Source organism: Hyperolius riggenbachi, chromosome 4, assembly GCF_040937935.1.
Source record: "Hyperolius riggenbachi isolate aHypRig1 chromosome 4, aHypRig1.pri, whole genome shotgun sequence".
NCBI classification, from domain to species: Eukaryota; Metazoa; Chordata; class Amphibia; order Anura; family Hyperoliidae; genus Hyperolius; species Hyperolius riggenbachi.
The window spans coordinates 201,727,511-201,742,444 of record NC_090649.1 but is presented as its reverse complement, the minus strand read 5'-3'; the positions used below and the strand labels follow the sequence as shown (position 1 = coordinate 201,742,444).

Here is a 14,934-nt window from a genome sequence, read left to right as displayed (position 1 = left end):
AGGTGCGGTGCAATTGGAAGATAGCATTGCACAGCAATGTCAAAAATAGAGTTTGGAGATTACAGCGGCAATGCACTCACTTCATGTGGACGATAAACGAATTCCACAGAAGTGTATTGAAAAAATATACTTCTGCACATGCGCACCGTAACACAAACATAAAAATGTTTTTTAAATATCTGTGTTGCCATTGACTTACATGACTTCTGATTGCTGCACATTGCCACAAATGTCCAGTAACTGTTGCTTTCACGTCAAATATGATGCTTCCGACGCATCGCACTGCAGCATGTATGAAATGCCTCATAGGTTTTAATTGCTTTAGCATCACCCTGTGGTAAAATAGGGTAAAGCAACGCAAGGAAAACGCCCTAATGTGAAAGAGCTCTAAAATAACACGTTAGTGGAAAGAAGTCCTTAAAGAGAAACTCCAACCTAGAATTGAACTTTATCCCAATCAGTAGCTGATACCCCCTTTTACATGAGAAAAATAATGCTTTTCACAAACAGACCATCAGGGGCGCTGTATGACTGATTTTGTGCTGAAACCCCTCCCACAAGAAGCTCTGAGTACCGCGGTACTCTGGGCAAACTGCCACAATGTAACAATGTTCACAGACAGGAATTAGCTGTTAACAGCTGTCTCTAACAGCCAAAACAGCTAGAAGCAGCTACATAACCTGCCCACAGTAAAAATGTCACCATGTAATAAATGTCAGAATGTAAATCGGGGAGAGGAAAGATTTTACAATGAGCAAACACTGACTAAATCATTTGTACATAATTATGGTAAAAAATGAAGCACTTTTTTACTACATTATTTTCACTGGAGTTCCTCTTTAAAAGAAATGTCACCATTGCACTGCATCTGGGAGTAATGACAGTCCAGGCAAATCTCTCATAGATGCTAGGTTTGGTTCTATTGCAATTTAAAAAAAAAAAAAAACCCCAAACCACTGCAGCTATTACCATAATGTACATTTTTGTTTCTGTCTTCCAGCTTCTACTCATCTTGACGACTGTCCAAAGTTCCATCATTAATATTGTGGGCAGTAGTGGAGTTCTGCCCTGTGTCCCTCCATATTCATTTAGAGCCAGAGGCTTCAGTAAGTGACCTTATGCACCAAATGTTTGTGTCTGCTTTCTCGCATATGTCAGCTTATACACTTTTCTCAAGATTCACTAATATTACTAATATTAAAGCAGGAGCAATGCTTTGCACTATATTTGTAACAATATTTTGCACTTACTCACAAATCTAAACCTCTTGCCGACACGTTTTGGACTAGTTCATCTCCTTAATGGGAATCTGAGGTGAAAATAAACTTATGATATAATGATTTGTATGTGTAGTACAGCTAAGAAATAGAACATTAGTAGCACAGATATGAGTCTAATATTGTTTTCCAGTACAGGAAGAGTTAAGAAACTTCACTTGTTATCTATGCAAAAGAGCTTCTCTGAGCTGTGCTCTTTTCTGAAACTTATCTCAACCTGTCTCTTAAGGCTAGTTCACACTGGGCGTTTTTTCAGCCGGCGATCAGCAAAGCGTTGCTACTAATGTATCCCTATATACACCCAAGCAATTTCCTCAGAGTTTTCAATCTTTATTTTTTCATAATTGGGGAAAAATTGAACATATGTGTGTGGTACATTGGTCAGATTTTTTAAATGTTAGATAAATTATTGTGATCCTAGATTGAAAAGAAATTAAAAAAATTGTATGGTATGTGGCTACCTTAATCAGGATCTTGACAGCATGGCTAATGGGCAGGCATATGGCAGATGAAATTTAATAAACAACAAGTGTCAGCGCCAAGGCAGAAGGCGACCATAGCCGAGAAGGACAATGTCCAAAAGCCCACTCAAGCAATGAATATATAAAGTCAGCGCAGGTCTATAGTAATACAGCTTTCGTCATTTTCTGGTATACAGGATCTTCGAACAAAAAGGTAAAGAAGCAAGGCTTACCAGCTTCCAACAACCCACATTATAAGGTTGTAAACGAGTTTGATAGATGGTCCGCAGAACTTTCAAATGGTGTCGTTTCACCAGCGATGTTGCACACCACAGATTCCTCCGGAATATAGTAGATATCCTGAGGTCGCAGAGACTCGCCAAAGGGCCCCTTTCAAATTATCTCCCTAGGTCTGTACAAGAGACAAAAGGACATGATGTATGCATAGAGGAAAAAAATCTTTCTACCTGTTTAGAAAGAGGGTCAAACAATCTTTATACCTGTTTAGAAAGGGGGTCTTTACTCTAATGGTTAAGATGTCAAATATCTTACCACTGGATCTGCAGATATCATAGACTATGAATGCATTTTGCAGGAACGGATCTTTTGCAGGAACAGATCTTTTGCAGATACTGATCTGTTGCATGTGTACAGCATATTTGTGTGCAGCATCTTGCAAAGATTTTTATCTGATGGGGAGTTCAGCTCAATTGAATAGACTGTGTAGAGTATGGCTCTCATACTACATGAAAGGGGGTAAAATTGGTCTAATGCTGGGAATACATCATACAATTTTATGTTGCTGCAGGCAAAGAGATAAGCAGGACTGCCAGGCAATTTATTGTTTAAAGTAAACCTGAGATGGGGAACAAGTTCTATTTTACGTACAGTACTTTTACGTATTTCTTACAACCCCCTGTAGCCTTACAGATCCTTTGGTTTCCTGCTGCTCTGAAAGATTGCCATGGCTGGGAGCGTGCTGCACATGCACCATTTAAATCTTTAAGAACTGCGGACATGCAGGACACTCCTGGCCAGGGGAGCACAATCATGACGGCCTGCCGCTGCGCATTAGTCCGGGACTTGTTCTGTCAGCAAGCCTTCAAAGGGACATTGGTAAAAAAAAAAGGCAGAGGAAAAAAACGAGGGACTTGTAAAATGACCGGGGGGAGGACAGGTAAGTAAAATAGAACTTTTTCCCCATCTCAGGTATACTTTAACCACTTAAGCCTAACTGGACGGATATATCCGTCCAATGTAGTTGTGGAGACTGCACCACCAGTTTTTTACTAAATGAGGCACATGTGGTATCATTTTAACCGGGACTAGTTGTAGAATTCATTTTGGTGTGTCTTAAAGTGAACCGAGCACCATTTTTAGCACCCAGGGCAGCTCAATAGCACATAAAAAATATATGCCAACAATATGTCTCATTAAAATGAACTTCCATTTGACCTTTTATTTAAAATTCAAAGTAGTTTTAGTAGCCTACTTCAGCAGGCCTGCCAGTCCTTCCCTGATCACAGAGATTTCAGGAAGCTAATTGTTTTATTTAGGTAATTACCAAGAAGTAAACAATACCTTTTCATCAACAGAAGGGATGGGTAATTAAGACAGTTTCTTCAAGGACATTGTGAGTGTCATTGTATCAAGATGACATCTCTGACTTGTATAAAAGACTGTGAGAAAGGGGGGGGGGGGGGGGGGGGCATGGCAGCTTCTATGCCTGGAGAAATTCCAGTGAGATAAAGGGTGGCTAGTTCCCTTTAAAGCTTTGGTGCATGTCACATACAAAATGGGTAGGGACAAACTCAATCCAACATAAAAAAGTAATTTTCCAACATTATGATCAAACTTGGGAAAGTCTTAGCAAAACTACAAGAGACATATGTGGTAACGTTCTAACCCTGATAAGTTGTAGAATAGAGTTTAGAGAGTTTTAGGGTTGAGGCCCAAGTCTTGTGTATTCTTTTTTGTCACAAACTTAATCAAAAGCAATTACATTTTCGCATATTCTGTACCAAAATAAACGACTTGTATGTAAAATGAAAACAAAGTGACAGAATATCAGAGAAAAAACATGCATTGTTACCTTAGGAAATTGGCTTTTTAAATATGTATATGCCGAGGGTATATTACTATTATATTTGCAAATAAGGTCTCATAAACTCACAATGAGAAAGCAAAAAAACACAAAACAGAAAATGTTAATTAATTTCCTTTAAAAATGCATAGAAAATATGGTAATTACTAAACAAAATTTCCACACACTAAAAGCCTAATTTGTCCTGAAAAAAAAACAATATATAGATCATCTAGGTGTTATCAGTAGTAATAAAGTTATTGGCGAATGAATGTGAGCAGCACCGATATGTGAAAATTGCTCTCGTCCTGAAGTGGTTAAAAGGAAATAATTATGGCAGCCATCACATGGCTCTCACTTCAGCTGTTACTTTAAGCTTGTTGTATGCCTGTATTTTTTTGAACCAAGATAACCATGTAACAGTGTTCCTGAAGTGATGCAGCTCACAGTTCACCACAGTAACACCCTATTCAAGAAGCCAGGTCCGGTTCTAATAACAATGGGGCCCCAGGGCCCCACCGACAGACAAACCCTTCCCCCAACTACAAAGCAGCATTAGCGGCCCTTTGTTGTAGCCATATTTCAACACAGGGCCCCTGAGCCAGCTGCATCCACTCCCTCCAAAATGTAACTGTGCTCCCCAGGGCCCCTGCAATGTCTTTGACAGAGTAACAACTCGCCTGTCCTGTCAGGCATGCCCCTCTGTGGTACCCGCTGGGACAGGTGAGAAGCTACTCTTTCAAAGATGTGGCAGGGGAGTACAGTTAAGTTGGTAGGGGGTCACTTGTCTCTTGGGCCCTGGGGAAATTGCCTTCTTTGCCTCTATGGTAGTGCTGGCCCTGCAGGAAGCCCCAAAAAAGTATAGTCTGTTTTGGGGAAAATTCTGTTCCCCCCTACAGAGATCTCATGAAAACAGTGGTGAATATGAGTATCTTAACAGAGCTTATACCAATGCATTATGCTGTAGATTAACGGGATTCAGACTAAACGGCAAAAAAAATACATTAACAAAAAACCCTTTCCCCTTCTCAGGACACGCTCATGTCCCAGTATTCATAAACACAGGTAACGCAGTTGAAAGTCTCCAGTGGTAACTGAACTGAAAGGATCGTCAGCACACCAATTTTTAAAGGCACATAAAATGTATTGTGCCAGTTTCCACAAGATGGACCAACAATTGTTTCGGGGCCACGCAGGGTCCCCCTTGATCAAAGCATGTGGTTACCACACCTGCCTTGATAAAGGGGGACCCTGCGTGGCCCTGAAACAATTGTTGGTCCATCTTGTGGAAACTGGCACAATAAATGTTATGTGCTTTTGAAAATTGGTGTGCTGACGATCCTTGCAGTTTGGACTTTGATATATGACATTGCCTATGTCACTTCGTCAACCACCCATAAATGAATGGCTGGTGTGCCGACTTCTCCTTGGGACTTTACATATCAAGTGGTAACTGGTCACGAATTTTGGCTTAGTGATGTATAGAATAACCCAGTTTGGGTCAAAGAAGCACGAATTTCAGGGTAAAAATGCCATGAAAAGCCAATGCAGTGCCATCAAGCTCTGCCATTGATCCTCAAAAACACATAGTAAAAGCTATCCATACAGCAAAAAATGAATAACTCATACTAAGTATAATATAGAAAAATGTAAGTTTATTAAAGCGGATCTGAGATGAAAAACTAACTCTAACAAGTAACTTGTCTATGGGCCGTATGCAATTCAGTTTTTCACCTGAGTTTTCTCCTAGGTGATATTTTGAAACTTGTCAATAAAATGCGTTTTAAACCCCCAACAAGCAAAAAAATACTCAAAATAATTTTGATAGTACCTTTTCTCCTACTTTGTGGTACTTTTTCCTTTGCAATTTGCTGAAAACGTATTCTAAATTGAAGATGAAAAATTATCTCCTAGGAGAAAAGTCAGGTGAAAAAGTGAATTGCATATGGGCCTATATATCTTATCTAAAGTTTAGATAGTTTACACAGCATATCTAGCTGCAAACAGCTTGAACAATTTATGATTATTTATTCCTGTGATACAATGAGGGCAGCCATGTTCTGTTTGTCACATTACACAAACAAGCTGATAGCATCTCCAGCCCTCAGCCTCTCCTCCTCCATTCTCCCCTCTGCCTGTGAAATCTCTGGCTAGTAACCTCCTCCTGTCCAGACTGAGCTCCCATAAGCCCTTGCTACAGTGCCAAGGCTCTCTGGAAAAGCTGTGGGCGAGACTTGTTTAGTTTATAGGGAATTAGAGTATTAAAACAAAACAAAAAAAAGTATTTGGCTTGAGGAATGCCCTATAAACAATAGGAAAGGAACATAATTATGCAGTGAGTAAAAGTTTATTTTGGAACCACTTTAAAGAGAAACTCCGACCAAGAATTGAACTTTATCCCAATCAGTAGCTGATACCCACTTTTACATGAGAAAAATAATGATTTTCACAAACAGACCATCAGGGGGCGCTGTATGACTGATTTTGTGCTGAAACCCCTCCCACAAGAGGCTCTGGTACCGTACGGTACTCTGGGCAAACTGTCACAATGTAACAATGTTCAGACAGGAAATAGCTGTCTGTTAAAGCCAGACCAGCTAGAAACAGCTCCATAATCTGCCCACAGTAACAATGTCTCCATGTAATACAAGTCAGAATGTGAATCTGGGAGAGGAAAGATTTTACAATGAGCAAACACTGACTAAATCATGTATACATAATTATTGTAAAAATGAAGCACTTTTTTTATTACATTATTTTCACTGGAGTTCCTCTTTAAGGACTTGTTCAGAAAAAAATAAGCCAATCAAAAATCAAATGCAGCAGGGATATAGAAATATGAATATCTCTGAGTGACCACTCAAAATACAAGTGCAATAGTATTAGGGGCAAGAATATATATATATATATATATATATATATACATATATACATATATATATATATACATATATATATATACATATATACACACATATATATATATATATATATATATATATATATATATATATATATATACATACACATATATACACACACAGTATATTCTGGCGTATAAGACTACTTTTTAACCCTTGAAAATCATCTGAAAAGTCAGGGGTCGTCTTATACGCCGGGTGTCATTGATGCCGGGTGATATGCCCTATCCTGTTACCGACTCTCAGATCTCGCTACTGAGGATTGTGGTGAAGTGGCGCAGGGCACATGTGTGAGATCTGAGAGGCAGATAAGGAGGTTATTAGGATACAAGGGTGGGCCAGAGGTGTGAAAGAGGCGTGTTTTATGGGCACAGCTCGATTTATGCTTCAATACCGCTCTGATAAACAGGTAGACGAGGAGAGCTCACAAATCCACTTAGGGAGAGTTGACCAATCAAACCAGTCAACCTCCTGTATACTGTTATATACTGGGTACCACATACAGTACAGCACCAGTATCTGTTCATACATAGCAGAGCCGGGACAAGGTCCTCCAGCACCCAAGGCTGAGACACCAAAGTGCGCCCCTCCATCCCTCCCACCCCAGCCATCACACACTGATTGCTATTAGACTAAGAGGCGCTACAGGGCCCACAACCTCCCCAACACCTTAATATCTAGTTATCTGGCTCGCAGTCACTGCCATGTATCCCCTTTTCTTATTTCTTTCTGCTTCAAACACAATTAGGAATGACAGCTGAATGAATTCTGCGCCCCCTCCTACACTGCGCCCTGAGGCTGGAGCCTCTCCAGCCTATGGCTCGGCCCGGCCCTGATACATAGCACCAGCATATGATGTTATTTTTAACTTTCATTTGGTGTGCGTTGGAAGAGGGTGGTAGTCTTGCGTGTGCGTTGGAAGAGGGTAGCGAATATATCCCAAACTCTATATTTTAACTGGAAAAGTTGGGGGGTTGTCTTATTTGCCCAGTCATCTTATACGCTGGAAAATACAGTGTGTGTGTGTATATATATATATATATATATATATATATATATATATATATATATATATATATATATATATATATATATATATCGGAATATACAGTATATATATATATATATATATATATATATATATATATATATATATACACACACACAGTAGGGTGCAAAAGTATTCGGCCCCCTTGAAGTTTTCCACATTTTGTCATATTACTGCCACAAACATTAATCAATTTTATTGGAATTCCACATGAAAGACCAACACAAAGTGGTGTACACATGAGAAGTGGAACGAAAATCATACATGATACCAAACATTTTTTTTTACAAATCAATAACTGCAAAGTGGTGTGTGCATAATTATTTGGCCCCCTTTGATCTGAGTGCAGTCAGTTGCCTATAGACACCTGTGTGTGATCTAATGTCAGTACAAATACAGGTGCTCTGTGAGGGCCTCAGGGGTTGTCTAAGAGAATATTGGGAGAAACAACACCGTGAAGTTCAAAGAACACACAAGACAGGTTAGGGATCAAGTTATTGAGAAATTTAAAGCAGGCTTAGGCTATAAAAAGATTTCCAAAGCCTTGAACATCCCACGGAGCACTGTTCAAGCGATCATTCAGAAATGGAAGGACTATGGCACAACTGTAAACCTACCAAGACAAGGCCATCCACCTAAACTCACAGGCCGAACAAGGAGAGCGCTGATCAGAAATGCAGCCAAGAGGCCCATGGTGACTCTGGACGAGCTGCAGAGATCTACAGCTCAGGTGGGAGACTCTGTCCATAGGACAACTATTAGTCATGCACTGTACAAAGTTAGCCTTTATGGAAGAGTGGCAAGAAGAAAGGCATTGTTAACAGAAAGCATAAGAAGTCCCGTTTGCAGTTTGTCACAAGCCATGTGGGGGACACAGCAACCATGTGGAAGAAGGTTCTCTGGTCAGATCAGACCAAAATGGAACTTTTTGGCCAAAATGCAAAACGCTACGTGTGGCAGAAAACTAACACTGCACATCACTCTGAACACACCATCCCCACTGTCAAGTATGGTGGTGGCAGCATCATGCTCGGGGGGTGCATCTCTTCAGCAGGGACAGGGAAGCTGGTCAGAGTTGATGGGAAGATGGATGGAGCCAAATACAGGGCAAACTTGGAAGAAAACCTCTTGGAGACTGCAAAAGACTTCAGACTGGGGCGGATGTTCACCTTACAGCAGGACAATGACCCTAAACATAAAGCCAGGGCAACAAGGGAATTGTTTAAAACAAAACATATCCATGTGTTAGAATGGCCCAGTCAAAGTCCAGATCTAAATCCAATCGAGAACCTGTGGCAAGATCTGAAAACTGCTGTCCACAAACGCTGTCTATCTAATCTGACTGAGCTGGAGCTGTTTTGCAAAGAAGTATGGGCAAGGATTTCAGTCTCTAGATGTGCAAAGCTGGTAGAGACATACCCTAAAAGACTGGCAGCTGTAATTGCAGCAAAAGGTGGTTCTACAAAGTATGTATGATTTTCGATCCACTTCTCACATGTACACCACTTTGCATTGGTCTTTCACGTGGAATTCCAATAAAATTGATGTTTGTTTGTGGCAGTAATGTGACAAAATGTGGAAAACTTCAAAGGGGCCGAATACTTTTGCAACCCACTATATATATATATATATATATATATATATATATATATATATATATATATATATATATATATATATATATATATATATATATATATATATATATATATATATATATATATATATATATATATATATATATATATATATACACACACACACACACACACACACACAACCCTCATCCCTGCTACATTTGGTTTTAAATTGGTTTTAGTTTTTGGGGATAAATCCCTAAAGGACAGCTATCAATAAGCGACTAGCGAGTGTTGTAAAACTAAAACTACAGTGTAGAAGTAATGTCTTAATATTTTTAATAGCTGTGTAAGCATGTTCCTACTTTTAATGGTAAATATCAGAGCCAAATGCTGTACTTTTTTTTTTTTTTTGTAGATTTTAGCTGCATCCATTAGCAGAGATGATTTTATTTGTAATGTAACATCACAGCCAGTGCTGGTCTCTGTATCTCTCAGGAGACTACAGACTATAGAAAAAAATTGTGTGTTAAACCTGACACCAAGGCAGGATTTTAACATAGGGGCCCATATGCAATTCACTTTTTCACTTGAGTTTTCTCCTTGGTGATAGTTTTTTATCTTCCCTTTAAAATAACTTTTCAGCACATAATTGAAAAAGTACCAAAAGTAGTATTAGTAAAATACTTTCAAAATTATTTTGTGTATGTTCTTGCTTGCTGGGGGTTTAACCCTCCTGGCGGTATGAAAAATTCCGCCAGGAGGCAGCGCAGCAGTTTTTGTTTGTTTTGTTTTTTCCTATATCATGTAGCGAGCCCTACATGATAGCCACTGCTCAGCGGCATCCCCCCGCCCGCTTCGATCGCCTCCGGCGATAGGCGATCAGGAAATCCCGTTCAAAGAACGGGATTTCCTGGAGGGCTTCCCCCGTCGCCATGGCGACGGGGCGGGATGACGTCACCGACGTCGTGACGTCATTGGGAGTCCCGATCCACCCCTCGGCGCTGCCTGGCACTGATTGGCCAGGCAGCGCATGGGGTCTGGGGGGGGCGCGCTGGATAGCGGCGATCGGGCGCGGGGCGGCGGCGATTGGTGTGCTGGCGCAGCTAGCAAAGTGCTAGCTGCGTCCAGCAAAAAAAAAAAAATTACGAAAATCCGCCGAGCAGGGCCTGAGAAAACCTCCTGTGCGGCTTACCCCGAACGTATACCACCAGGAAGGTTAAAGGGCATTTTATTGACAAGGTGTGAAAATATCAACTTGGAGAAAACTATGGAGAAAAAGTGAATTGCATATGGGCCAGGATGTTTACGAACAGATAAGACATTTCTTTCTGCTTAGTGCTGCACACCAGTTCTCCTCAGACACTACAGCTATCACTGAAAAGCCTCACATATCTGTGCTCAGGGAGGGAATTATATAGAATAGATTCTGCTCTGGAAAAGTCTTGGAACCTCAAAAGTGATGCAAGGGGTGGGCATCTGTAGAGTGTTGAAGGAGCGGAGAGAAAGGGTTGGGCAGTATCTCTTGAAGAGAGTCTAGATGTGCGAGGGGAAGATATGGTGGATGAATTTGGATGTAATTCAAAAGGGAGACAAGAGTGTGACACTGATGGGGGTTAAGTAATGGCAAGTAATGGCGAATATTGGCGATGTTGCAGAGATGGAAGTGGCAGGACCTGGAAATGTTTTGGTTGTGAGGGTGAAGGGGAGTGTTGAGTCTAGTGGGTTTCAGGGACAAAGTGGATGGATGTGTCGTTGATAGTAATAGAGATGTGTGTATCTAAAACTATTGTTTGTATCTGACCTATATAAGTAACCTGTACTTTATACAATTTATCTTTTTCAGTGATGAACAGCCAGTTGCTCATCATAGAGACTTTTCTACTGAGTGTTTTGGCACGCTTCGCCTACAGGAAGAAGGATGATGAAGCAGGATATATATTTAAGCCACTGGCTGTGTGACAAAGGGAATGATGATTTGAATAAGAAAATATGCACTGTACACAGTTTGGGCCTTATTTACTAAGGTAGATCTTTTTGCATCCTCAGTGGGGGCACCATAAGTAATCTAGCAAACCTGAACGGGACTGGCAAAGTTACCCAAGGTAAGCACAGAGGTATGCTCATGCTACATCCACATACCTCTGTGTATTGCCCATGCCTCTCCTCATTCCCCACTGGTCCCACAACCACTCCTAGAAAAATGTGACCTTCGACATTCCCTCATCTTTAAAGGACAACTGAAGTTTTAACCACTTCACCCCAAAGGCATTTTTACCCTTACGGACAAGAGCGATTTTAACCTTTCAGTGCTCATCCCTTTCATTTGCCAATTATTTAATCACTACTAATCACAATAAAATGATCTATATCTTGTTTTTTTCACCACCAATGGGGCTTTTTGGGGTTGATATTTGTTTTCAATAATTACTTTATTTTCTATGCATTTTAAAGGGAAAAACAAGGAAAAAATACACAATTTCTTCAATTTCATCCCCTATAGTTTTAATATAAACACTGCTACTGTACATAAAACCCACATATTTTATCTCCCTATTTGTCCTGGTTATCACAAGATTTTAAAGGACTTACGATGCCTGTTTGCTCAAAAAAAAAAAAGTTAGATACCTGTGTCAGTTTGTGAGGCACGGAGGACGCCGTCCGCACCCCCCCCCGTGCCGTTCCGCCGGGTCCCCGCCACTCAGTATCCCCCGAACCTCCCCCGACCACACGGCCCGGGTCGGGCTCTCCAGCCTTCACGAAGATAGCCGCGGGAGCTGGCCGCGGCTGCGCAGTCCGCATAGCCGCGAGTGTGGCTGTGCAGCTCTAAGGCCAACCCCCCGATCCACACTACAGGAAACAGCTTGGGGGATACTGAGCGGCGCGGACCCAGCGGAACTGCACGGAGGGCGCGGACGGCGTCCTCCGTGCCTCACAAACTGACATAGGTATCTAACTTTTTTTTTTTTGAGCAAACAGGCCTCGTAAGTCCTTTAATTATGTCCCTAGTACAAAGTATGGTGACAATATAGTATTTGGAAATATTGGTGTATTTTTTTCTTTGGTGGTTTTTGTTTTACTATTTTCACGTGCACGGGAATGCATGTGCACGTGCACAGCGGCAGCAGCACTGTCTGACTTATAAAAACATCCTGGAGCCATTAAGAGGCTCTAGCAGGACGTTTTTATAAGTCAGATTTTCTTTAAGGGGTTAAGCAATACCAGTTGCCTGGCTTCCCTGCTGATCCTCTTCCTCTAATACATTTTGCCATACACCCCGAACAAGCACATGCAGATCAGAGGTTTAACAGTACCACTTTTTTTAAATCTGACAAGACTGCATGCTAGTTTCTTGTGTAATTCAGACACTACTGCAGCCATGGCAGACAGGCAACTGGTATTGTTTAAAAATAAACATCGGTAAACATGGCAACCTCCATATCTCTCGCTTCAGTTGACCTTTAGAGTACAACTGAAATGAGTAGAATATGAAGGATGTCATATTTATTTCCAGTTGGCTGGCAGTCCTGCTAATTTCCTTTTATGTAGTAGTATCTAAAGCAAACCTGAAACAAGCATGCAGCTAATCTTGTCAGAGTTGACAAAAATGTTAGAAACATCTGATCTGCATATGCTTGTTCAGGGGCTATGGCTAAATGTATTAGAGGCAGATGATCAGCATGGTAGCCAGGCAACTGGTATTCCTTAAAGGACCACTATTGTGAAAGTTGTAAAATGTAAACAATGTAATCTGTAAATGCAAACACATACAATTAAGAAGTACATTTCTTCTAAAGTAAAATGAGCCATAAATGACTTTTCTTCTATGTTGTGGTCACTTACAGTAGGTAGTAAAACCGACAGGTTTTAGATTAGCTCATCTCCTCATGGGGGATTCTCAGGATTTTCTTTATTTTTAAAAGCACTTTGTGAATGGCAGTTGCTCCGTCCAACTGCCAAAAAAAAGTGTGCAGCAAGCAGGGAAGCTGCCCAACATCTTTGTGTAAATCCTTTTCAGGGAGTGTGTTGATAAAGAATAAAGGCCATGTTGATATTCCCCCATGAAGAGATGGACTAGTCCAAAACCTGTTGGTTCTGTCAGATTTCTACTTCCTACTGTAAGTGACAGCAACATAGGAGAAAAGTAATTTATGGCTCATTTTACTCTGGAAAAAAATGAATTTCTTATATGTATGTGTTCACATATATTTTAAATTTTCACGATAGTGATCTATTAAAATAAATATGGCGGCCATATCCCTACTGCTTCCATTGTCCTTTAAAAGGAGTGAATGGGGTTGACTGGGGAAGAGGTTGAAATCACATAATGGTACTTTACTAACCTTGCAGCAACCTCCACTATTGTTTACTATCACCCAAGCGAACACTGCAATGGTTTACCTCGTAACAGAAAATCCAGTCCAGGTCTGTGGGCTCACTTATGATATTCTCCACTGGGTTTCATTAGGGATTGCTGGAAATGCCTCAGTGGACAAGGTTATCTTGTTTTTCTATACGCATATTGAAATTGTTCCAGTTGTTTAATATTGCAGTAACTATGTGACTGTACTAACCGAAAGACTTTACACGGCATTACATAGCACAGTCACTGCTCTTTGTACTTCACAAATAAGCCTGATAACCTCCATGTCATGGCCAGTACAGGAAGAGATCTATTAATGTTTCACTGGAGATAAATATCACGTAGACATAGTTTTTAGAGAGTAATAAACAGCTGACGCATATACAGAAACTATTAAAATGTCTATTCAAAGACAGATGTGAATCGTATTTTATAGGTTTATATGAAGTCTATATGTCAGTCCAATGCAATCCATGAAATAATAAACTTTTGTAAACATCCGTATCTTGTGAATGTTATCTTGAGGTGTCTGGCCTTCCTCTGCTGATAAACATAGCAGAAATATCAGATTTTGCAGTTTGCGATAAAACAGTAGCAGGGGAAAAGTATATATCCATAAGAGCCAGACAGACTGGTTTCAGTAAAGTGAATTGGCTGTTATGGGTTACTAAGCTCTTCTTCTGCATTGTTTGTTTTATAAAATACAAAAAAAAAAACCCCCACAAAACAAAAGTTTTGATAGTCAAGTAGTAGTTTGATTTGCAATAGATGATTTGCTGATTTTAAGCCTGGTACACACTGTGCAATTTCCCATCAGATAGATGGGTCGAATAGATAATTTTCGACAGGTCCAATATGATTTCCGATCGATTTGCATAGAAGTGATCAGAAACTCAGATCGGAAATTGGATCGGATCTGTCAGAAATTATCTATCTGATGAGAAATTGCATGGTGTGTACCAGACATTAGAGCCCACAATGATAGCAAGTCAGGACTTCTGCACAAATGCAATCCTCACCCCAAGTAAAGGTTGCGTCCTAGACCTGTATAGGCATGCAGCTGCAGAGACAGTTTTTGTACGTGTAGAAGCTGCATGATTGGCGAAAGTCAGAAAAATTATTTTTTTTAATAACCTGATCAGGGGCGCAGACATAAGCAACTTCCTGTACCAGTGACTGTGATTGTTATCAGCAGCAATCTTCT

At 40.4% G+C, this 14,934-nt stretch overlaps 1 protein-coding gene across 1 annotated transcript in view; it reads left to right on the top strand.

The window, feature by feature from the left end:
• Positions 1–11,759, top strand: part of SLC51A (solute carrier family 51 member A) — a 59,663-nt gene extending 47,904 nt beyond the window's left edge. The window contains exons 8-9 of the mRNA XM_068281234.1: positions 1,001–1,106; positions 11,214–11,759. Of these exons, the coding sequence (XP_068137335.1) occupies positions 1,001–1,106; positions 11,214–11,329 (222 nt within the window). The 3' untranslated portion in view covers positions 11,330–11,759. The remainder of the gene's footprint in view (positions 1–1,000; positions 1,107–11,213) is intronic.
• The last annotated feature ends 3,175 nt before the right edge of the window (positions 11,760–14,934 follow it).